Here is a 22,976-nt window from a genome sequence, read left to right as displayed (position 1 = left end):
GGAGCTAATGTTCTGCTAGCATCCTTCAGATGAAGATGTAGAACTCCCAGCTCTGCCTCCTCCAGGCCTGCCAGGACGCTGCCATGCTCCTGCCTTGATGATAACGGACTGGACCTCTGAACCTGTAAGCTAGCCCCAATTACAAGTTGTCCTTATAAGAGCTGCCTTGGTCATGGTGTCTGTTCACAGCAGTAAAACCCTAACTAAGGCAGGGGGTGTCTTGCACCCCAATGTTTCTAAGATCTCAGGTGCACGCCACCTCACAAAGAATGCTTCTGAAGAGCACCCAGTCTCCTGGAGGAGCAGAAAGCTAACACTGAGTTAAATGTATCCCCAAGAAACGAAAATGAGCCGGGAAAGGATTTTAAAATATCTCCTTTATTTAAAAAAAAAAAAAGGTATTTTTTTCTGAGTTTTAAGAACTTCTCTAATACATAAAAACTTTGCCGCCACTTAGCACTTCTTCCTGAGCCCTGCCCCCCTGCTCCTGGCTGCAAGACCCGGAGAAAGAAACCCTCCAACCCTTAGCTCTGGAGCCAGAGGTTCAGAGCACGAAAGAAGGTAGTTACTGGTCAGAAGAAGTTCATTTGCACAAAAATATAAATTGTGAAGGATGAGACCAGCACATATACCTATGGATTGATCTACAATCCATATAAAAAAAAAATAGACCCAAACTGTCATTTTACACTTGTAATATTATACAAAATAATATATTTTAAAACAACACACACCCACCTGCACAATCTCACACACAGACATGCACACAGACACACACAAGGTGCTAGTGGTCCCACTGTGCTTCTTTTTGCAGGGTCAAGTGTGTCAGTAGGCAAAGATGACATGGTAGGTGACCTGGTGGCCATTGTCCCAGGCATAGAGGAGGCGGTCCTTGGGGTTGTAGTCTATCTGGGTGGTGTATGAATATTCATTCTCAAACAGCAGCCTAGGGACAATCTGTGTGTTGGTGTGTGTGTCAAAGGCATAGGAGATGTTGGCATTCCTCTGGTTATAGCTGTCCACAGCATATAGTACCCCGCAGATGACAAAGCAGTTGCCATAGAAATTCCTCCGGAGTCCAGTGCGCCACGTGGTCTCCTTCTGTGTGCTCAGGTCCATGGCATTGAGCTTGCTCAGGACAATGACCTCCTGGTTGAAACCTTCATCATCCAGAGCTGGGTAGATAAGCCACAGGCCATTCTCATCTACAGCAAAGTCCACATCCGAGTGGCCCTGCCACCGCCAGGGTGTGGTCTCCTCGTAGGCCACATCGTGCAGCATGGCCCAGGCAGCCACATAGCGCTGCTTCAGGTCATACTTGATGATGTTTCGGGTGAAGGCCCGGTTATAGTAGAAGGCGCCGTTGTAGACCACGTGACCCGTGCCGATCCAGCTGTACGGAAGCTTGTAGGAATTGCTCCAGCGACCTGCGGTGGCAAGAGGGTGGGAAGCTTCAGGGCAGCACAGCCTGAGATGGAACCAGCTACGGACTAGGGTCTGCACACCTGGCATAGCACCTTGGCTCTATTACTTTCTAGTGTCCTATGCCACATTGCTTACTGGTCACACCCAGCATCCTTGGCTGTAGAACAGCGAGAGCCATCTCGCTTGCTTCACTTGGAACCTGTGTGCTCCAAGGGCCCCATACTCATCTATCTGACTGGGATTTGTAAACTGTCGAGGGCCATGGGGAAAGAAGGATGTTTGGCTGTTTTTCTAGATTAGCTCAAGTTCATCCGTATCCCCGAAGCTGGAACAGAGCCAAGAGAGCACAGAGTGGGAGAGAGAGCAATAGAGGTGACCACCCTTCCAGGGAATGCCCTTTGGCAATCCATGGAGGATGCCCTGCTTCTCATGCATCACCGCTGTGCCACGATCGGCAGAGGACAAAGAGCCTGGGCAGACACTGCCACATCAGAGCTGACTCACAAACCTTGTTTGAAGTTCTCCAGGTTTCGGAACTCGACCAGCGTGTTGCCATAGTAATAGTTGGTTACGTAAATGCGGTCGTCCTTGGCTAGGGGGTCCTTCATCCAGGCCCCTTCATTCCGTCCGTATGTGTTCTGTGTGGTCGGCCCCGTGATTGTAGAGAGAGTGTCCTTGCACCTTCCTAATGCAGAAGAGAGGTGTGGAAGGGTTGGAGTGAGCTAATGGTGCCCTCCTTCCTCCTTAAGTTTCTCCTGGCCCCTCCAGGTGAAGTCTTGGCAGCCTTTAGCAGCCCTGTTTAACCTGACCCCTGGCATCCCGGCATCTTCCCATTGAATTCTACTCCCACAAAGCTGCCCAGAGTCAACATGGTGGGCCACTGTGATGCCACCCGACCTCCATTTTTTTGATCCTTCCCTTTAGTAGGCAAAGATCAAAAGTCATTTTGGGGTACCATACCATCTCCCAGAATGTCATTCTGTCCTGTTCTGTTGAGCTCTGCTACTACAGTACTATGAACATATTTGTTGGTATTCTTTCTAAACTTTACCCCCACAGTTCCTGGCAGCAGCCAGGTATGCTCCTCCCCACGGTTACCTGGCAACAGCCAGGTAGGCCTAGCCCTATAAAAGGGGCTGCTTGGCCCCTCTTCTCTCTGTTACACTCTTGCCTCTCTCTTGCCTCTTGTCCCCTCTCTCCCCATTCCCTTACCCCCTCTCTCCTCGTGGTCATGCCGGGCCTCCACTTCTCTATTCTCTCTTTCTCTCTGCCTCTACTACTCTCTTAACTCCCCTCCCCATGCCCTAAAAATACTCTATTCTATATTATATCTGTGTGTGGCTGGTCCATCAGGGGGAAGGGATGCCTTGGCATGGGTCCACTGAGGCACCCCATTCCCCCACATCCCGCCAGAACATATTCTTATAGCTCTTTCTCTTTTATGGTCACAACAATACCTCTATTACAGGATATGTCCCCCCCCCCCGTGTGTGTGTGTGTGTGTGTGTGTGTGTGTGTGTGTGTGTATTAGTTACTAGGGATTGTACTTAGGGCTTCATACACACTAGGCAAGCACTCACTGCTGGTCACCAGACCTCTGCACATCCCCCACTCCCTGTTTCTGTCTCTCTCTCTCTCTCTCTCTCTCTCTCCTCTCTGTCTCTCCCACATCCCATCCTAACAAGAGCATAAGTACCGAGGGAACTAGGGCTGTGGCTTTCCCTGTGTTCTCAGAACACAGGACACAAATTCTCTGGCACACCACAGGCACCAGCAGATGGTCTGACACTTGGGTGTGGGGACTGGGAACAGAGTGACATGTATGCAGAAAGAACTCTGACAGGGACAGCCAGGAGCACACAGCTGTACCCCACCAGCCTGGAGCAACAATGACTGGAGGGTGGGCATTCATGTCCCTAGGAACTGTTACAGGTCCATGCTCTATCTGTTCCTACCAGGGACGGGCTGTCTGTCAACCCTGCTGGGGAGGCTGGAAGGGCAGGGTGCCCACTAGCTTACTCTAGTTGTAGGGCCTCCTTTAAAGCTCCAGTCTTCCGTAGTGGAGCTGGAATCCAGCAGTTCTCTTCCAAATGGCTCTTTGGAATGGGCTGGTACCCGGGCCACTAGAACTATTTGTACTCGAGCACGCACGCTTCTGTTCCTGTATTAGTGTGGCCCTGGTGAAAGAGGATAACTGGAGAACCGAATGCCCCTCATCTCCAGAGATTCCTCAGGGCCTTCTGACCACAGGCACCAGCAAACACCGTCCCACCTGCCCCCAAGACCAGTGGGCCCTGGACAACAAGGGTGTTGACATTCGGGGCAAGAATCATACAGGTCTATAGCTTGGATTCGGAGTTTTCTAATTTCCAGGCAACTCTACATTCAAACACTTCCAGCCTGCTGCATGAAATCTGTGTTCCAGCGATCAGAGGCAGGGGGAACCCAAGATCTGCAGCTGGCAGTGCAGGAAAGGGCAGTTGTGCCTTGGCTCTGGCTCTGGGGCAGACATGGGGTAGAACTGGGCTGAGCAGTCTTTTCCAGGCAGGCTTCCCCATCAGGTGCAGATGGCTGGCTTTAGGAGGCTCTGTGTGGGGTTGATGAGGTTCCATTCTGACAGAGTGGGGAGAGACTCTGTCTCCATTTGACAAACAACAGAAACCACCCACCAGTGTCTCATTCCCTCACATCTGAGCTCATTTGTTCAAGACAATAAAACAGAAGTCTCCAGCCGAGCCTGGCAGCAGTGAGATGGAAAATAATCTCATTTCCTGGAGCTAAGCGGGACCTTGACTGCCAGTGGAGAAGCCACTCTCCCCCCAGCTGAGGTGAGCCCTCTCCTGCCATCCCCAGGATGTGCCTCTTTCCTTGGCAAAGTCCCACAAGGACACCAACTCTCTACCAGCCATGCCTTGAAGCCCAGTTGCCCTAGCCACGCCCCTCTCTCACTACACATTAAGGTAGCCAAAATCAATTCTTTATTTCCTGGACAGCACCAGGGATAACCAAACCCTTATAGGGTCCAATCTCAGCCCTGAGGTGTCCAGTGGCAGTACCTTGATGTAGGACTATAAATACACATGGGCTTGGAGCCAATGGACTAGCCTCCATTTTGGTCCCACCACTAACTCCAATTTGCCCTGTTGCTCCCCTGCACCCCCCATTAATCGCCCTGGACCATAACTTCTTCACAATGTACCCGGAGAATTCACCCTGACGGTAGAGGGTGGTCTGTGTAGCTGCTCTGTGATCAGCAGTGTTAACTGTCAACTTGGCTGAGTATGGAATTGCTGGGAAGATAGGTCTCTGGGTGTTCCTGTGGGGGATTAGCATGGTTGTGTTGAAGAGGGATAACCTGTGCACAATGTTGGCAATGCAGTACCACAAAGCCATTACCCAAGCTTTCTGGTAGTGGATGTGTTATGATCAGCTGCGTTGAGCTCTTGCTGCCTTGATTTCCCTTCCACAGAAGGTACCTTGCATCGTACGCTGGCATAAACCCTCTTTCCATTGAGTTGTCTTTGTTAGAGTATTTTGTCACAGAAACGGGAAAATATGCTAAAAGACAGGCCCTTAGTGGTATCTAGGCTCTAACCCTTCCGACTCACGAAAGTGACCTTCTATGGCAAAAAGGATGTTGTGTGATGGAGTCAAGAATCTTGAGACTAGCCCAGATTATCTGAGTTCTAAATGTCATCCACATACCAGAGAGGCAGGGAAATGGCCTACAAAGAGAAGGAGGCGTTGTAATGATGGAAGGAAAGACTGGCCTGATATGGCCACTGGCCACAAAATGCTGGCAGGGAGTGGACTCTGGAAAAACAAGCCATGGGTTCCCCTCCCCTGGAACCTCTGGAAGGATCCAGACTTCTAACACCAAAAATTTAGCCCTATAAAACTAATTTGAGACTTCTAACCTATAGGACTGCTAGAGAATAAATGTCTATTGTTTTTAGCTAGTAGGCCCACGGCAGTTTGTCCAAGTGGGGATGAATATAGATGAGGTCAATTTCTGGAGCAGGGGGAGATGTCCCTGCTTCTGCAGCAAGAGGACAGTCTCCAGCTTACAACTGTGCAATGCTGATATCTGGATCCTCAGGACAAATTTCCACATGCCACCGAGGTACAGAAAAGCTTACAGAATGGGCAAGTCCATTTGGGAAGGCAGGACCGTCAGTACATTTGAAGACATCCAGGAGAGTTAGCAGACTGTGGTGCCCGAATACATCCCCATGCTCAGATGAACCTGGGATGGTTCTTGTGATGGTTAAAATTGTCAGTTTGAGGGTATCTAGAATCATAAAGGCAAGTCTGTGAGGGATTGTGGGAAGACTACCTTAGCTGTGGACAGCATCATCCCATGGTCAAGAATCCTGGACCACATGAAAAGAAGACCATGAGTTAACCATCAGCGTGCCTCACCCTCTGCTTTCTGGCTGTAGAAAGGATGTGAACAGCTGCTTCAAGGTCCTGCCATCATTGCTCCCTGCCACCCCATGATGGACTGCACTCTCAAAAGTGAGCCAGAATAAACCCTTCTTTCCTTAAGTTTGCTTCCGGTCAGGGATTTTGTAACAGCAACGAAGCAACTGATATAGTTTCAAAGCTCCCACCCATGGTCACAGACAATCAGCCTTAGAAAGAAGGCGAGAGATAAAGGGAGGTTCACAGAGCCTTGGGGAGGAGAGCTCTGTGTGCGGCCCTTCTTCATCTTCCCGGAGCAGAGCTACCAGAGTGATGTTGGCAGACAGTAACGTTCACTGAGCACTTCCTGTTCTAAACTCGATCATCAACAGTCCTTCGAGGCAGGTATCCCTTGATAGAAAGCTTATCAGGACCAGAAGGAAAGGATCCTGCCCCCTTAGTATTTATACCTGCTGGCATGTCATACCTTAGACAAACATAGCAGCCAATGTATGACCCTGCGCCACTGTCCGCTTGCCAACTGGCCCTTCTGTGAGGTGCTCCTTCATCCCACGGGGTGCTCCCTTCACTGTGCCTACATGTTCTTAGCCTCTCACTACCTGATGCTGTACATACTTGCCACTGCCTCTCAGGGATCCTGGCATCCTCTTATCCTGCCCAAGCCTCTGCTTAGGTCAGCAGCCCTCGAGAGCCATCTGCAGCACTCCCAACCATCTCTGGAGGTGGAACCTCCCTCCCTGGCTTCCTCTGGCCACTGTCTCAGAGTTCCCACCCCACCCCCCATGTGTACCTTCTTAGCACTCAGTCCCCTCCCAGGTGCCTTCCTCTGCTCTCAGCTCTTCCTAAAGAATCATAGTCCAGTCTGGTGCATCCAGTGGCCTATCTGACATCTGCCCCTGGGTGACCTTGTGCTTCCTCAAACCTGGTTATTAACTAGCATATTCACTTGCTTCTATTCACAGCCTACGGCATCTGTATCTCCTGACATAGCATGATATCCACTAACCAAGCCAGAGGCTCGGGTTATCCTGAGATCTCCTTTGCCTCCCATGCTTCTTCAAGTGGTCTCTGAGAGCATTCATTTTCCATCCTTCTCACCCCTCAGACTTTCCCCTCCACAGACTTAGTTTAGACCTCACTGCTGCTGGTCTGGCTCATGCCAGTTCTTGTCTTGTGGATTCACCCCTGTCTCCTTCTAGCCCGCCTACTGAGGACCACAAGAACTGCCTTCCCACAACATACATCTGCTGAAGCCCTTAGGGACTTGTTTCTAGGTACCATGGGAAGCCCCAAGTCCCCATCCTATCATCTCCGTCCCTCCAGCATCGCCATTCTTATTTCTCACCATCTCTCTCAAGTCTTCACCCAACTGCTTCTAAATGAGTCTTTGGACTGAGCATGTGACAACGGGCTGCCACAGAGATGGGGGCTCTGAAGAGCAACTGACCCAAAGGCATTCAAATGTAAGGACACACACACACACAGAAACATGCCACAGAGTGACGTCAGTCCTAAGATGGCCAGTTGGAGGTTTCTCACCCATTTCTAGCCTCATGGGGTGTGGGAAGCCAGATAATTCGCCATTACAAGATGGCGCCAACTTCCTGCGTGCTTTCTTGATAAACAAGCAATGTGCGCATGTGCATTCGGGTATCCGCTGAGTCACTGCTCGCCCTGGAGCATGTTAATGAGGTTCTGATGGCATATCCAATCAGGAGGCTCCACGCCTATCCTAAGCATATATAAGCAGCACCAGTTTTCGGGCTCGGGGGTCTTTTACCTCAGCAATCAAGCTATCCCAATAAACGTGTGCAGAAGAATCCTGTTGTGAGGTGTCATTCCTGCTGGCGGGAGGGACGCTGACAATGGGGGCCATGCCCAGGGATAGCTTGATGAACCTATGACCCGTGTAGTAATATAGGGCCCTTATATTCAGAGAGTCTGTTCCATGTTAATGTTCTGAAGCTGCCATTCTGAAATTCTTAAGGTATGGGTGTTTGAGTGAGAAAATATCCCCCCATGGGCACATGTATCATTTGCAAAGGTTATGGAACCTTTATGAGGTTTACATTTGCTGGAAGAAGTATGTCACTGGCCTTAGGCTTTGAGAATCATCCTGCTTCCTGTTAAGTCTCTCCTTCCTGTGTATGGATAGGAAATGTGACCAGCCAGGTCCCTGCTCCTGCTGTCTGCTACTGTGTCTTCTGAGCCATTATGGACTCTAGCCCTCTGGAACTGCGAGTCAAACAAACTCTTCCTTAAGTGACTTTTGGTCTTGGTGTCTTATCACAGGAACAGAAAGATAACTAATACGGATGTGCAGCAGTTTTTCCTATGCCAGTCTGTGCCAGAACACCCAGGCTGTTCTCCCTCCCCTGCCAAGCCTGGCGCTTACCTCTGCGGTAGGGCTCCTCTCTGTCCTGTGAACCTGCGATCCATGGCTGCCTTTGGGTAGACAGCCCCACTGCAGAAGTGGGTGCATGCATCTGATGCCTGCTGTGCCTCCAGACAAGTTTACCACCCTGGCTGTTGGCCCCCTCCCATGGTCAGCCCCACTGAGGGAATGATCGTGCCTCCCTCAGTCTGGAACCTTGTGGCGTGGCCTGGCACCAAGGGGCGAAACTTGATGTACAAAGGACTTATCCCTCTTGAGGGCCTCAGACTTTGGTCTGTATACATCTAAGGGAGCAATTCCACTTTATAGACTCATTTCTGGGCCCGTTACAGGAGACAGCCAGATTCCCTGTGAGCTGACGGCTGGGTTATAGGAGTTATTAGAATTTTTTTGCCTGTAGCCTGTGGTAGGGAGCTGTCTGTTTTGTAGGAAGAGCCACAGAGGCTCTGGAAAGCACAGCCCCAGCCCACATCAGCATCCTTCTCCCTGGGTGTCTCTGGAGCAGCCTCCCTGACTGACCTAAGGCAGGCAGGCCTGGCCCCTCACACCGCTGCCAGAGGGGTTGGCCAAACCCTGGGTTTTCTCAGGCTGTGTGCTCTGTGGGAGAGACATTCTTTACAGATCATGATAGATTCAAATTCAAGACGCTTGCTGCTATTGTCGTAAGCTGACTGTCCTCTTTGTCCTTCCCTCCCCCGCCGCTGCCCCGTCTAAAAATCACATCAGGACTTGGCACCAATAAAGTCTAGGAATCTGCCGAGCTGTGGTCATTCACACAAGCGTTCTAGTTCTCCATAGCAGCTGGAGCAGCTGAGCAGAGGCACCAGGCTCCTGGGTCCTCAGTCTCTTCTGTGCCCAGGCTGTCACTGGACACTGCCAAGATCTCCCTTCTCCCTCTCTTACAGCTACACTTCAGTGTCCAGTAAAAACCAATTCCTATTTACTTGTGTTAGAAATTTTCTTGAGGATTTAATACTTTCTTGAGGATAGCTCTAGGTATCTTAGGCCATTACAAAATCAGGCCTAAAAACCTGGGGTAATATTCCTTTTAGAGTCTGTGGAGTGTTGCTCATATGCACAAAGCCCTAGTGTTTATCCTGAGCACTACATAAACCCCGAGTGTAGTGATGCACTCCTACAATTTCAAAACTCAAAAGAATCAGGAAGACCAGAGGATGAAGGTTGAGGCCAACTTGGATAACATTGCCTTTAAAACGACATAGTAAGGTTAGGCATGGTGACTCATGCCTTTATTCCCAGCACTTAGGAGGCAGATGCAAGAAGATTGATGTAGACCAGTTTGGGTTACATAGTGATCCCAAGGATAGCCAGGTCTATGTAGAGAGACCCTATCTCAAAAAAATAAAAATAAAAAGCATATGGTAGCTCATCCACGCCTATGATCCTAGCTCTCAGGAAATGGAGTTAGAGAGATCGTGACTTGTAGGCCCAAGTGATTTTTGTCTTATTTTGTGTTTTTAGAAAAAGAAAAGGAAAAAAAATACATCTTAAACTGTGTAAGAAATCAAAACAGTCACCCCTCTCCCAAACCCAAACAAACAAATAAAAACAACAAAACACCAGCCTACCTTTGCCAGCAGCAACTCAGTGGCCTCTATGTTTCAGCCAAATGACTTTTATTTCGCTGATGACCAGGAGGTATCAGCACACCGTTCTTGCTTGGCCAGGCACCGGAAAGTCACAAGTTTGCAGAGAAGGTTCTAGTAACAAGACCATATCCACACTAACAGCGCCCAGTGGGAGGCACTTGATGGCAAGAGATGGTTAGAAGTAATTAGTCAAAGAGCCGGGAGAATGTAAGAGCCAAGAGGATAGGAAGGACCGCCACAAAACGCTGCCATCCAGATGTGACTTGACCCTGTGCAGCCATGAGCACACAGCAGCTGATTTAGCCCCTCAACATTTCATCATGGATAGGGGAGGTGCCCATGAGGCCCTGCCTCTCCCTGAAGAGCTGTTGGGGGAGGAGGACTGGTCAGGAAGAAGGGGCTGAGAGGGGAAGGGGGGCTAACAAGAGGGATTAGGAGAGGTGGTGAGTATAACCACAGCGCATTGTATGTTCGTGTGAAATTTCTTCCCTGGGTTACACTCTCATCCTATCCTCGGCATCTGAACAGAACACTCCATTTATGTCACTGTCCAAGTTCTTTTCAGACTAGATAGAAGAGGCCAGAGCCTTCTGCCAGGATCTACAAGACTCAGTCCAGTCAAACAGAATACTGAGCATCAGGAAAACACATGTCCCCAATCTCTAGTTCCTGTCTCCAGGTATATGGTTGTCAGGATACAGGGGTTATCTGCATGCCAGCTGAGCTACTAAGAGGGCCAAGACCTGTGAACTCCAGATAGGTACCTATTGGCAATTACAGTGGTTTAAAGATCCACTGGAGGCAAAACCTGGGAAGATAGGTAGGAGAGGTTGGGGTGAGAACCATATGAAGACAGTGGGGGAGGGGGTCCCCTTTTTGTTAACTAGTCTATGGGAGAAGAGGCTCCTAGGCGCAAACCAATGGCCTTATGACCAAAGGTATATGGACCTTGCCTACAGACTGTCTTCACTTTGAGCTGTCCAGCTACCTGCACAGAGCCGTGGAGACAAACAGTGAAACAGCTAAAGGAACCTCCCCTCCCACTCAAGGAAGGGTACCAGGAAGCTGGAGCATGGAGTACGGGGCCAACGGAGCTGGGTAGGAGCTGGGCCTGGAGCTGTAGGTCCAGGGCAGCCCTCAGCTAGGGTAGGAGAGAGCTCTCTACTCAAAGTCTAGCACATTCTAGCAGACAGGAAGAAGGACCCGGGTCTTTAAAAAGGTGGTTATCTGTGCAGTGGGGAATTAACTGGCCTTTGGCTTTTTCACCCCATGGAAGTAAAAAGGAAAGAAAGGAGAGTGGAAAGGCAGGGTGGGAGAGAGAGGAGAGGAAGGAAGGGGAGGGAGGGTGGGGAAGGGAAGGGGGGAGAGTAAGGAGGAGGGGACAGGAAAGGGGAGGAGAGGAAAGGAAAGGAAAGACTAGAGAGATGGTTAGGAGGCAAAACACAAGTGAGAGGATTGGGGTTCAGGTCCCCGGAATCCACTTAAAAGTCAGGGTAGCACGCTAGTTACCTGTAGTCCCAGCACTCAGGAGGCAGAGATGGGGATTCCAGGAGCAAGCTGGCTAGCTAGACTAGATAGGCTCTGCAAGCTCCAGGTTCAGTGAGAGATCCTGCCTCAATAAATAAAGTGGAGTGCTCTCAAGGAAGATTCATCATGTCAACTCAGGACTGCCACACACATGTGCATGCATACCCACATACACATGTGAACACACACACACACACACACACACACACACACTAGAGAGAGAAAAAAAGAGAGAGAGAGAGAGAGAGAGAGAGAGAGAGAGAGAGAGAGAGAGAGAGAGAAACAGAGATAGACAGACAGACTGACAGACAGACAGACAGACAGCAAAACAAAACATTTTCTCCTTCTCCAGCCCAGCCTTTGCTATTGAAGTGCTGCCTTCTGGCTGGTTTTCCTGAGATGCTATCCAGGGGAGTCTTACTCCCTGTAGTGGTTTGAATGATAATGTCCTCTGTAGGCTTATGTTTGAATGCTTTGTCCCCAGTTGGTGGAACTGCTTGGGAAGGATTAGGAGGTGTGGCCTTGTTGGAGGAGGTGTGTCACTTTGGAAGGCTTTGAGATTTCAAAACAAATGTTTGCCCTTTCCCATGTTCTCTCTCTCTCTCTCTCTCTCTCTCTCTCTCTCTCTCTCTCTCTCTCTCTCTCTCTCTCTCTCTCTTTCTGCCTCCTGTTTAAAGATCAGGCTGAGAGCTTTCAGCTGTTCCTGCTACCATGCCTTCGCTCCACCATCATGGACTCTAACCCTCTGAAACCACAAGCTCAATTAAACACTTTCTTCTATACATTGCCTTGGTCATAGTGTTTTGTCACAGCAACAGAATAGTAACAAGGACACTACCTGTCTCCTACTTCCACTCTGGCATTTTTCTGAGACTTTCCTCTGATTAGAACCCCTTATAATATAGTACATCCTTACAAACTTCCCGCCGAAAACCACAGAACACAGTGGAAAAAAAGCTACTTGGCAAACTGACAACTCTATTTGAGACTCAGAGAAAGATGGGGCTTTGCCAAGGTCATAGAGCCAATGGCAGGGACAGGAGAGAAGGTACAGAGGTCAGGTGTGTGGCCTTCAGCAGGTGCTCCCCGTACAGCCTTGCCTCTAGAGCTAGCATGACATGCTGAAGAGGGGCTGGGAACAAGATTACCAAAGGAATGGGAGCTAGGAAGAAGAAAGCGATGCTGAAGAGACAGACCTTGCCCTCTGCTGAAGCTGTGGCTTTCCCGGACATTTGACAGAGCCTCCACTCAACAGCATTCCCATCCAGCCACTCTTAATGAGTGGCAACTTAATAAACAGTTATCATTTTCTTAAACTTTAATTTACTTTAATTGTTAACATAGAGCTTTGCTAGATAGCCCAAGCTGGCTTCAAACTTGAGTTCCTCCTGCCTTGGCCTGCTGAATCCTGGGATTTCAAATTCATACCACCACACCCAGGTAGTCAGCTGTCTTCTATAATGATTTCTATTTTCTGCCCCAACTCCCCACTCTCCTTTTTCTTTGTGGCCATGGAGCTCTCAGAAGACCTGTCTTCTCCGTGCTTCTAGAATCTACCTTGCCCCACCAGACCTGTCAGTCAGAAGGCTCTCTTTCTACATAGAACATTCCTATTCATCCTTTGAAACCAACTCACGTGCCCCCTTTTGCCAACACGTGCCATGCTTCCTAGCACCTGGCACAGCAGCTGGCTCTGCTTTCAGCTCTGTCTTCCACCTCTCTGTCAGAGCATCACTCAGGGGTGCCCTAGCATCCCTGTGCCCCCCAGCTCTGGGCGTATTAAATTCTCCACGATGGCCTATGCTACTGCCTATTCCCTGGTTTCTTAGTTAAGGTTTCTATTGCGTAATAAGACATCGTGACCAAAAGCAACCCAAGGAGAAAGGGTTCATCTGGTTCATCATTTGGAAAGACAAGGCAGGAATCTGGAGGCAGGAACCTGGAGGCGGGAACTGAAGCAGTCAGTGCCAATGGATGACTTGCCCAACTTGTTTTCATATATAACCCAGGACTGCCTGCCCAGGGATGGCCCCACCCACAGTGGGCTGGACCTTCCTATTTCAGTCATGAATCAAGAAAATGTCTGAGAGACGTGCCTCTAAGTCGACGCTGTGGAAGCATTTTCTCAGTTGAGATTCCCTCTTCCCAATGACTCTAGCTTATGCCACATTGATACAAACTAACCAACATACCTGACCCTATGTTGCTTTGACTCTGGAGCCACCCCAATACGAGTGAATCCTCTGCTAGTTCATGGCCTGACAACCTTACCATGGTTGCTGTTGCTGACAGACACTTATTTGGAAAAGTTACTCACAGCAATATGGTGCTCATTTTATGCCTTCATGTGTATGTCAGAAAGGAGACTGATACTCTCGTCACTGACACATTTACATATGAAATACTTCAGAAATGTTCAAACAGCCCCCATGGATAAATGTGGCCAGCATTGCAGTCCAATACAAACTTGTAAAATCAATTAAAATATAAGATTTTTTTTTTTTTTTGCAGGTTTTCCTTTTCTAACTCTATAGCACAGTTCTCCAGTGTGAACTCTGCAGCGACAATGTCATGTTACAAGCTCAAAAGGTTGGCCAGGCTGCTGCTTGCTGTGGAAACTAACTACTGGCCAGAGACACACCTCCACTGGCCTCTCTTGTGTTGCGTTGCTTTGGCGGAGTCGAGTCTCACTCATGCAAGGCCAGTGCTCTACCCCAGCTAGGGGCCTAGCTTCCCAGTTCCTGTCCTCTACAAAGCCCTCTCCCTTTTACCAAAATGACCAGAGGAGCACCAGTCCAGGGAAGAAGGACTTACCTATGACATTCCGAATGTCGTCTTCTTCTTCTGGGCTCAGGATGGGACCAGCAGAGGTTGCTTCGTGCCCTGCAGCCCCCTCTTCCTCTGGCATGTCCGTCCCAACTGTGTCAGGTAACAGGGGGAAGTGTAGAGCTTCCACAAATATGTCCCCAGGAATCATTGCTGGAGGTGGCTGGATGGCTGTGTGGGCCACGGTGGTGGGTGAGACTTGGGTAGAAGGCATCACCCCCGTGGGCTCTGGAAACACTGTGGTAGTCTGCGGGGTTGCCAAGAGCTGTCTATCGGAGGCCTGGGGAGCAGGCTCAACAAGGCTGGGTGCTGAGGCCTGTGCAGGCTCTGAGGATGAGGCTGTGGCCTGAACGCTCGCGTCAGTTGTCACAGCAGCAGCGTGACGAGTGGTTGCTGGCCTCCGGGTGGCACTTGTCAGTAGGTCTTCTTGTCTTAGAAGCTGATCTTCAATCAGCAAGTCCACTCCACTGTCGCCACTGAAAAGCTCATCATCTGTGGAACAAATGCAAGGCTCATTTGTGGCACAGGACAAGGAACACTCTGGCCAAGGATGGGTGGCAACAGGCAGGTGAAGGAGGCTCCTTGCTCTGACACCTGCAGTGAGCTTAGAGATCAAGTACAGCCCAGATTTTACCTGGACCCCCAGGGCTTTGTGCATTGTATGCAAGCCCTCTAGCTGAGGTCCATCCCAAACCCTTCTGGCTGGGGACTTAGACGCTGGCCAGGAAAATGGGGAGAAGAGTGTTTTCCCTTGAGAGGCTCTGAACAATTTGCTACTGTCCTTACTCCAGCCTGGGGAAGAGCAGTCATGGGCTATGAGCCTGGGCAGCTCACATCGGCAATGTTAGCACTTGGGAAAGTGAGCCAGGAGGATTGTGAGTTCAAGGATAGCCTGGAAAACAGTAGCTAAGAATCATTTTAGAGAAAGAAAATAAAAACAATAAACCCCCTGAGGAGTGAATAGAATGGTTGGTCAAATGAGACCTACTGAGCTGGCTGGGAACCTGAGAAAGTTAACAGTAGACCATGCAACATGGAGGCTGGGGAGGGCAGGGGAGGATTTGGTTGGGGGAGCGGGTGGCACAGGAAATAACAGTAATACGAAGCCCGGGGGTAGGGGTTGCAGAACAAGTCTGCTGAGGCTGAGGAGCAGTGAGAAGACCAGCGTGGACCCAGTAGAGGGTACAAGTGGGAGATAGGGTCAGAGGAAGCCAGCACTTAGATCGTGGGCAGCTTGGGGTCTCCGCACAGAGGTCAGTTTTAATTCTGAGTGAGATGGATGAGCAGACAAAACGTGGAAGGATGTATGAGAGGGGACACCGAGTTCTACGTGTTAAAAATAGCTGGAAAGCTAGAAATCAGAGTTTCACCGGGACACCAGAAGGGAGATGATGCTGCGGGGGTGGGGCAGGGAGGAAACACCCTAAGGGCTGGACCGGAAGTGGGTCCAGTGGGACAGAGCGCTCTGGTAGTCAGAATCGGAGAACACGGTTAATGCGGGTTAACTCTGCAGCTGCAGCTACAGGTTGAGCATAAAGTATCGGATGAAAGAACAAGGTGTAGCAGGGACGTAGCTGGGGAGGCTGTTTCCTGAGACCAGAGGAAAGGAATTGACTGGGGCCGGTAAGAGCGGGTAAGGGGTGAGCAAGAGCTGGAAGAGACACCAGAAAAAAAAGAATTCCACCATTCACCAATCACCGTGAACAGCAAGGAGATAGAAAGAAAACTTGGAAGTAAAGTCTAGAGGATAATTTACTAAGGTATTAAGGCTGGCAAATCAAAACATGGCAGTTGCTGCAATATTAGAACGACAACATAAAAAGAAGCTGGAAGAGATGCTAGAACGGAGATTTCTGAAGTTCACAGATGAGTCTGAGCAACAGAGAGCTAAGCTTAAGCCTTGGCAGCATAGCCTGGAGGGAACACTAGAACTAAAGGTTCAGGATTTCATTGGTCAAAATAAGTGACAGAAAGAGGAGAATGAAGGTTGGAGACAGAAGCTGGAAGAGATGTTAGGACAGAAGTTTCTGACGTTCATAGATGAGTCTGAGCACCAGAAAACCTTTGGGCGAGGAAAATGAAGATGACAGGAGCCATGGAGGAATGTAGAAGTGAGCTCATCTATTCTTTGTGGAAAGGCAGGAAGGGTGAAGGCTGCCAAGAGAAGGTGTTGGAAATTCAGCCAACTTGAAGACCACAGAGAGGAGCAGATGGCAGAGCTTACTTAGAATCTCCAAGAAAGCTATTCTGCCCAAGCCTTGCTTTCCCTATCTGTAAACCAGAAGGATGCAAATGTCCCTCAGCTCATCCATCCTTTGTCACAGTGTCTTCGAACCGCAGCGAGGTTAAGGTCCAAGGCTTCTCAGCAAACGCTGGGACAACGGCAACCCTGCACTAAGGATGGGGTATGAAATCCCTGTCCCTCTGACCCGGACTCACGCTGCTCTTCTATGTCATTTTCCTCCTCAGAGACCTTGGCTTTATAGTAGGTGATTCCCCTGATGACGGTGGGCTTGGAGGCCAGCCGACCTCTCAGGTGCACCTGTCTCTGCAGAGGCCGCTGGGGCTTCATCGCTGCCGGCGGGACCAGTGGCTGCGTCCTCAGGAGTTCGATGGAGTTGATCTGCTGTGACACAGTTTCCTCCTGCAGAAACCGCTCTTCATACTGTTCCTCAGAGGGGACAAAATGGAAGGTCAGGTCACTCCCTGATCAGAGGCGTGGGACAGGACGAACAGTGCTGGAACAGAGGCCACAATCAAATGCAGCCGCACTTCCCAAGAGGGCCTGGTCCTGAGCAAAACAGGGCCACATTAGCTGTAGTGATCCAGTCCAGTCATCGTGGTCAAACTGTCTCCCCACCCCACCACCTCAGTGTGCACAGAGGGGGCAAACAGGACTTTCTTTCATTCTGACCTTTAGGATCCAGCCTGGGGAAAACCCACCATGCTCACTTCCAACCACATCTCCCATCGTCTCTGCTTGTTTTCCCATGAAGAGAGTTTAACCAGACCGTGCAACAGATATGGCTGTCCTTAAAGGGCCCGTGTTCCTCCTTACATGAAGTCACATTGGCTGTGACCTCAGGTCTACTTATTGGCCTTCCAAAAAGTGGCCACCATCTCCATGTCTTCAGGGCTGTGGTCTGGCAAGTGCCCAGCGCGTGGACGTGGAAGATGTTTCATTTCCCAGTGGAAAGAGCTGCCTGGGAGGTTGACAAGAGGCTCCTGCCGCAGCCTCTACCTCAAATGCCCAGTGGCCTCTAATGGCTGGCGCTGGTTTCCCTCTGTGTCAGAGAAGCCAGCTGTCATTTCTCTGTGGCAAACCCCAGGGACTGACTTTAGGTCCAGGCTCTCGGGAAAGGGCAGGGACTGCAGTTCTTTGTCCCAGCCAAGGATATGGAGCAAGACGGTGGACAGCCTTTGCCAGACAACATATAATTTCCTTGGATTCGCTGGCGGCAAGTTGAACTGGGCGACCCCCACCATGTTCTGATTGCCTCTCTGTTCACCCAAGAGTCTGCCAAATGATTTCACCTCCTGGCATCCAGTGTTCCCACACCCACAATGCCTTTTCCACTACCAACCTAATCCCTGTTCCTCTCCGCCAACCTTCTAGACAAGGACCACGTTGGAAGACCACCTTACAAATAATCACTAGCCATTCCAAGAATTGTCTGACATCATCTGCAAGAACCAAAACTAACCATCTCCCCTGTTGCAGCGTGGCGCTCACCAAAGACACAGGGCTGTTGCGTACACACGGGGAGAAGAGCCTACCTTTGGGCATCCTGCATCTTCCTCCGCGCTTCTAGCCTGGCTGGGTGGATTATGCTAACTTCAGCACTGTGTGCTGTGGGGACTCAGGGAAGGCCTGGGAAGGACTTTGCTGAGCAAGGAGAAAAAGAGTCTGGTGTGTTTGATTTGGTTTGTAGTTTGCCCTCGGGAAATCTGAGCTGGGTTTCTGAATGTACCACAGAATGTGTCATCAGGATGACAGACCGCATTCTCCAGCTTAGCTGGCTGACTGGGAAGCTGGAAGCAGAAGGTAAGGAAATGCTGGCTGCACTGGGCGGTGGGGGCTGAGACGAGAGGCACAGAAGCCAAGTGTGAGGGGCAGATACCCTTTCTGGTTCCCAGAGCTTCTGGTTTTGGGGTGATTTCAGGTACCTTCACATCCCTTTCTGGGGTGATTTCAAGGTACCTCAGGGGTGACCCACCCACCAGGATAAACACATGTTTCAGTGGCCAACACGTAAGGGACATTAAAAAATGAGACAAATTATTTATGAGGGAATATTATGTTTCAAAAACATCAAAGCCAGGTAATGACTGCTGTTCCTCGCTTTACAGCACGAGATTGCTTTTGACTTCTTGGGGAAGTCCACACATCATAGTGCCTGTTGTCTCAGAGTCCCCATGTGTCATCAGAACACATGTACTTGAAAGTTCCCAAGCCCCCTAGGTAAGCCTCCTTGGCCCCACTATAATGAGTTTCTTTACCCAAGAGTTCTGAGCCTGTAAGCCGGGAACGGAATTTGGTGTGTAGAGTGATTGATCTTGCCCAAAGTCCCGGGCTTAGTCCCTAGCACCACATAGACCAGGCATGGTAGTACACACTTGTAATCCCAGCACCTAGGACTTTGAGGCAGGAGAATCAGTAGTTCAAGGCCGTCTTTGGCTACATAGCTAGTTTGACGCTAGTCTAGGAGAGATGACACCCATCAACTAATCAAACAACGAGAGTTCTGAGCCTACACACAAAGCCTTCCATCCTCTCCACCCAAATTTACGATGACCCAGGCAACAGAGTCCCACAAAGCAATGTGACCTGCTATAATTTGGATCTTAAGTCTATTTATTGAAGGCTTGGTGTCTAGTTCATGGTGCTATGAGGTAGTACAAGCTTTAAGACATGGGGCTTAGTGGGACAAGTTAGGTCATAGGGCCCTGGCACCTTCTCCTCTGCTTCACTATGCCCTGGGGTGACTGGCAGAGCTTTACCACATACTCCCCACCCAAAGCAATGACAATGAGCTGAAACTTCTGAAATCAAGTCTTTTGACCATTCCTCTTTTTTAATCGATTATCTCAAGTAATTTGTTATAGTAGCAGAAAGCTGAGAAACACGCTTCACAACCTTTTACATATCATAGCATACAGAAGAACCAGCTCAATCTCTAACTAACCTAGGCTCTGCCCAACACATACCCAGAACAGTTACCCAAGACAGCAGTGTATCTCAGCTCTGCCATCCACCATAAACCCAGAGAGACCAGTTAAAGTGAGCCTGGTCTCAGAAATGTTGCTGTCCCCCTATATTGCATGTAACCATATTTAACCACATAGAAGTTTTTATCATCCTCATCCTCCTCTTCCTCCTCTTCCTCCTCCTCATCCTCCTCTTCCTCCTCCTCCTCATTATCATCATTACATAGCCTTGTCTGTCCATCATCATCATCATCATCATCATCATCATCATCATCATCATCATCACATAGCCCTGTCTGTCCTGGAATTCACTATGTAAACCACACTGGCCTCAAACTCACACAGATCTAATTGCCTCTGCCTCCCAAGTGCTGGGATTAAAGGTGTGTACCACCAAGACTAGCTAGTGATTTTTTGGAGAAAGTCACCAAATGAAGAGATCTTTTTATGCAAGCAGGTCTTGTGGCATGACTCAACACTATATTAGCCATCTTATACAGGGCTAGCTTTGTGGTAGGGACACAAGTTGGTGGGAGGAACAGGGGCTGAAATGTTCTGCTACTACTTTCCAGCTGATCCAGGATCTGTATCCATCTCTAAGATGGGGATATTGACCTATGTCTGGCCTGCTTTCCAGAACTGCAGTCATAACCAGACAGTGAGAAAGGTGACTAATGAAGCCCTTATAAATAGGGGGAACCAAATCATTTACTGTCTGCAAGCTGAAGCATTTCCAAGAGAGAAAAAAATGTGATGTTCATAACGATGCTAAGAGAGATGTAAACGCAGATGGTCCCATGTATGTCCTACAAGGGATGCTCAAGAGAGCAGCATGGGATATCATGAGAACAGTACCAAGGCTCAGAAGACCCAGATTTGAGTACCAACTTCCACCCTTCCTCTCTGAACTTCCTTGGCTGTTCATGTTGGGTGAAGCTGGGCCAAGCCCTACCCGTCACACCTATGGGGCTGTTACACAGAATTGAGACCCTGGCGTTGGAAGGAGCTCTTCCTCAAGCTGATCTCACTCTTTCAGGCCCAGGAGATGCCCTGGCAAGATGGGGTCATACCTCTGGGTGGGCGTAGGCTGCAGCCGCATCCCTCTGCAGGGCTGAGCGGATGTCTGGCATGCTCTCCAGGGTGTTGTCAGAGCAGTTCTCCCTGCCTCGCTTATTCAGCTCTGTTCGGATTTCTTCCACGTTCTCTTTGATTTGCTCATTCTCCTTGGTGAGGTTCTTAGAGACTTCCTGGGGAAAAAAGGGTTTTTGAAAAGGGGTTAAGTTAAAATGTTTTGAAGACAGACAATAGGTAACTAGCAACCTTGAGATAGTCAGAGGCAGGATGGCTTGAAGCATGGAGATTTGCAGCCATGGAGATGGGTCAGAGAATGGAGATAAGACATGGGGATGAGCTCAGAGTGGGTGATGTATAGACATGGGGATGGCTCAGAGGATGGAGCCAAGAAAAGATCAGGGCCATACATGTGCCTAGCCCTGTCCTGGGAACCAGTGACAGGTGCCCAGGCAGCGTTTCCAGACACCCACCTGCTAGAAATACCCAGACTATCATAGCTTCCCTACTAATACCACTGCCTGGGCTAAGCACCGCGTTCTCTGGTGCTTAGCCCAAGCCAGACTCTCTGAATTGCACAGTGTCAGCTGTGGAAGCTACAGTCTGTGAGAAAGGGTCTTGTCCAGAGAACTCACCCTGAGTGAGTGTGTGTGGTCTCTCCTAACAAGCTTTCAGAGCCGCAGTGGCTGAAACTATAGGTAAGGAGGAGGGTGTTCAGCTCATGCCTCATTGCTGCTATTCCCAGCTCTGTGATCTTAGGCAAATCATTTCAACTCCACCCATATCCATTTTCCATCAATAAAAAGCTGACATTACTGGCCCATTCCCTATGCATGATTATGAGGATTGAATTTGAAACATCTGAATGCATAAGGAAAATACTAGGTTGCGACTGTTCGTAGCAACATCATTTGAATGGACCCCAGCATTCAGGCCTAACCTAGAGAGACTGCTGAGCCCTACAGTAAGGATGAGATTTGGTAACTGTCATTTTAAAACACTTGCAGAGAGCTAGGAGGACGGCCTGAGAGCGAAGATACTTGTTTCAAAAGCCCGGAGACAGACGTTCCATTCTCAGAGCCCACAGAAAGACACCACGAAGTTGTCTTCTACATGCGTGCTGAGGCATACATACACTTATGACACACACTCACAATAATAATAAATACAAAGTGGCAGAGCTAACTCATCACCAGCCTGTTGGCCGTTACTCCTGAAGTTCACGTCCTGGACCACTCAAGGTACCCAACCAGTCCAGCAAGCCCTCAGCAGTACCAAGCACATTAAAGATGCCAGAGCAGCCTTATCGTTTGCTTTTAGATGCACAAATCCAGCATCCGTTGAGCAACTCAGGATGCTGGACTCCCACAGACCCTCACTACTCAAAGTATGGACAAGAGACCACCAGGACCATCAGCACCATGCAGGACCTTGTCAAAAAACGCAAACTCCCCAGGCTTTTCCCAGACCTGCAGAATAAGAACCTGCATTTTTCCCCCAAATCTCCAGGTGTGCTGGGTCCATCTGGGAGTTTGAGGAGTGAATGCTGCCTTAAAAAGAAGTTCCAGGTAGCTCTAGAAGGAGTGCACGGAAGTGGGAGCCAAGCTGCTTATATCAGCCAAAGTCATCCTGGGTGAGTGGAAAGGTTCCTGGTCTCTGGAATCCATAATAACCAGCATAGAGCAGCTGCTCCTGTCACAGCTTCTTATCCTAAGACAGAGAAGAAAGCCGGACAGTGCAGAGACAGCTGTGTAATGTCTTTGTCCGTGCATGGATGCTGAGGAGGCCATGTGAGGTGGCTTAGTGAGCAAGACCCGTGCGGAACCCACCCTGGGGAAGATTACCTTCAGTGAGGGGAAAGTAAGCAACAGACTGAACAATGAGCAAACACGGCCAGAGAACAGAACTTGGAGTGCTCGGGCTGGTGGGGCAAGTGGGTTTGAGTATCCTCATTATGTGAAAGGCAGCCCCCATGGTTTCTAACACCCCTGAGCAGGGGGGGGGGGCTTCAGCGAAATACTCTCTGGGCGGTCACAGCAGCCCACAGGTGCAACTCCTCCCTTCTGCCCACCCCCCCCCCCGGGGATCCCAGGGGTTTGCTGCCCACTGATTTATAGTCCTCAATCCCCTTTCTGATTTCAGCGGGGCCATTATTTGGGATTTCCACAGAGGAGGGTTTGAGGCAGGCCAGCTCTGAAAACCCAGAGGTGCTGTATAGTGAATTTCCCTCGTGGGAATAGCAAAGCCTGGTGGCCGCCTGAATAAACATTAGGCTGGGGGGGGGGCATCACCCTCCCACCCCCATCAGCCTGTTGGGCTGAGCCAGCTAATGTCCCCAGGGCAGGAGCAGCTGCCGCCCCTCTGTGGCTACCTCCACTCAGACACCTCCCATGCATGACTGCCGGCCCTCCCTAAGGCTCTGCCTTCCTCATACCAAAGGCCTTTTGTGGGGCACTTCTTGGAGGTGTGGGACGTGGCATTTACCCACT

The 22,976-nt window shown here is 49.8% G+C and overlaps 1 protein-coding gene across 2 annotated transcripts in view; it reads right to left on the bottom strand.

Annotated features, from left to right (window-relative positions):
* Positions 1-357: 357 nt before the first annotated feature.
* The window catches only part of Olfml2b (olfactomedin like 2B), a 35,469-nt gene continuing 12,850 nt past the window's right edge, over positions 358-22,976 (bottom strand). The window contains exons 4-8 of one of the 2 annotated variants that reach the window (XM_021198013.2): positions 20,487-20,663; positions 16,648-16,873; positions 14,197-14,700; positions 1,934-2,110; positions 358-1,427 (exon numbers count right to left, since the gene is read on the bottom strand). In XM_021198013.2, coding sequence (XP_021053672.1) covers positions 826-1,427; positions 1,934-2,110; positions 14,197-14,700; positions 16,648-16,873; positions 20,487-20,663 — 1,686 coding nt within the window. In that variant the 3' untranslated portion in view covers positions 358-825. Of the gene's footprint in view, positions 1,428-1,933; positions 2,111-14,196; positions 14,701-16,647; positions 16,880-20,486; positions 20,664-22,976 lie in introns of both variants that reach the window. The other variant, XM_021198014.2, reaches the window with a different exon arrangement.

The sequence above is a fragment of the Mus pahari genome, chromosome 5 (assembly GCF_900095145.1).
Source record: "Mus pahari chromosome 5, PAHARI_EIJ_v1.1, whole genome shotgun sequence".
Lineage (NCBI taxonomy): Eukaryota > Metazoa > Chordata > Mammalia > Rodentia > Muridae > Mus > Mus pahari.
This window is presented reverse-complemented; position numbering and strand designations above follow the sequence as displayed.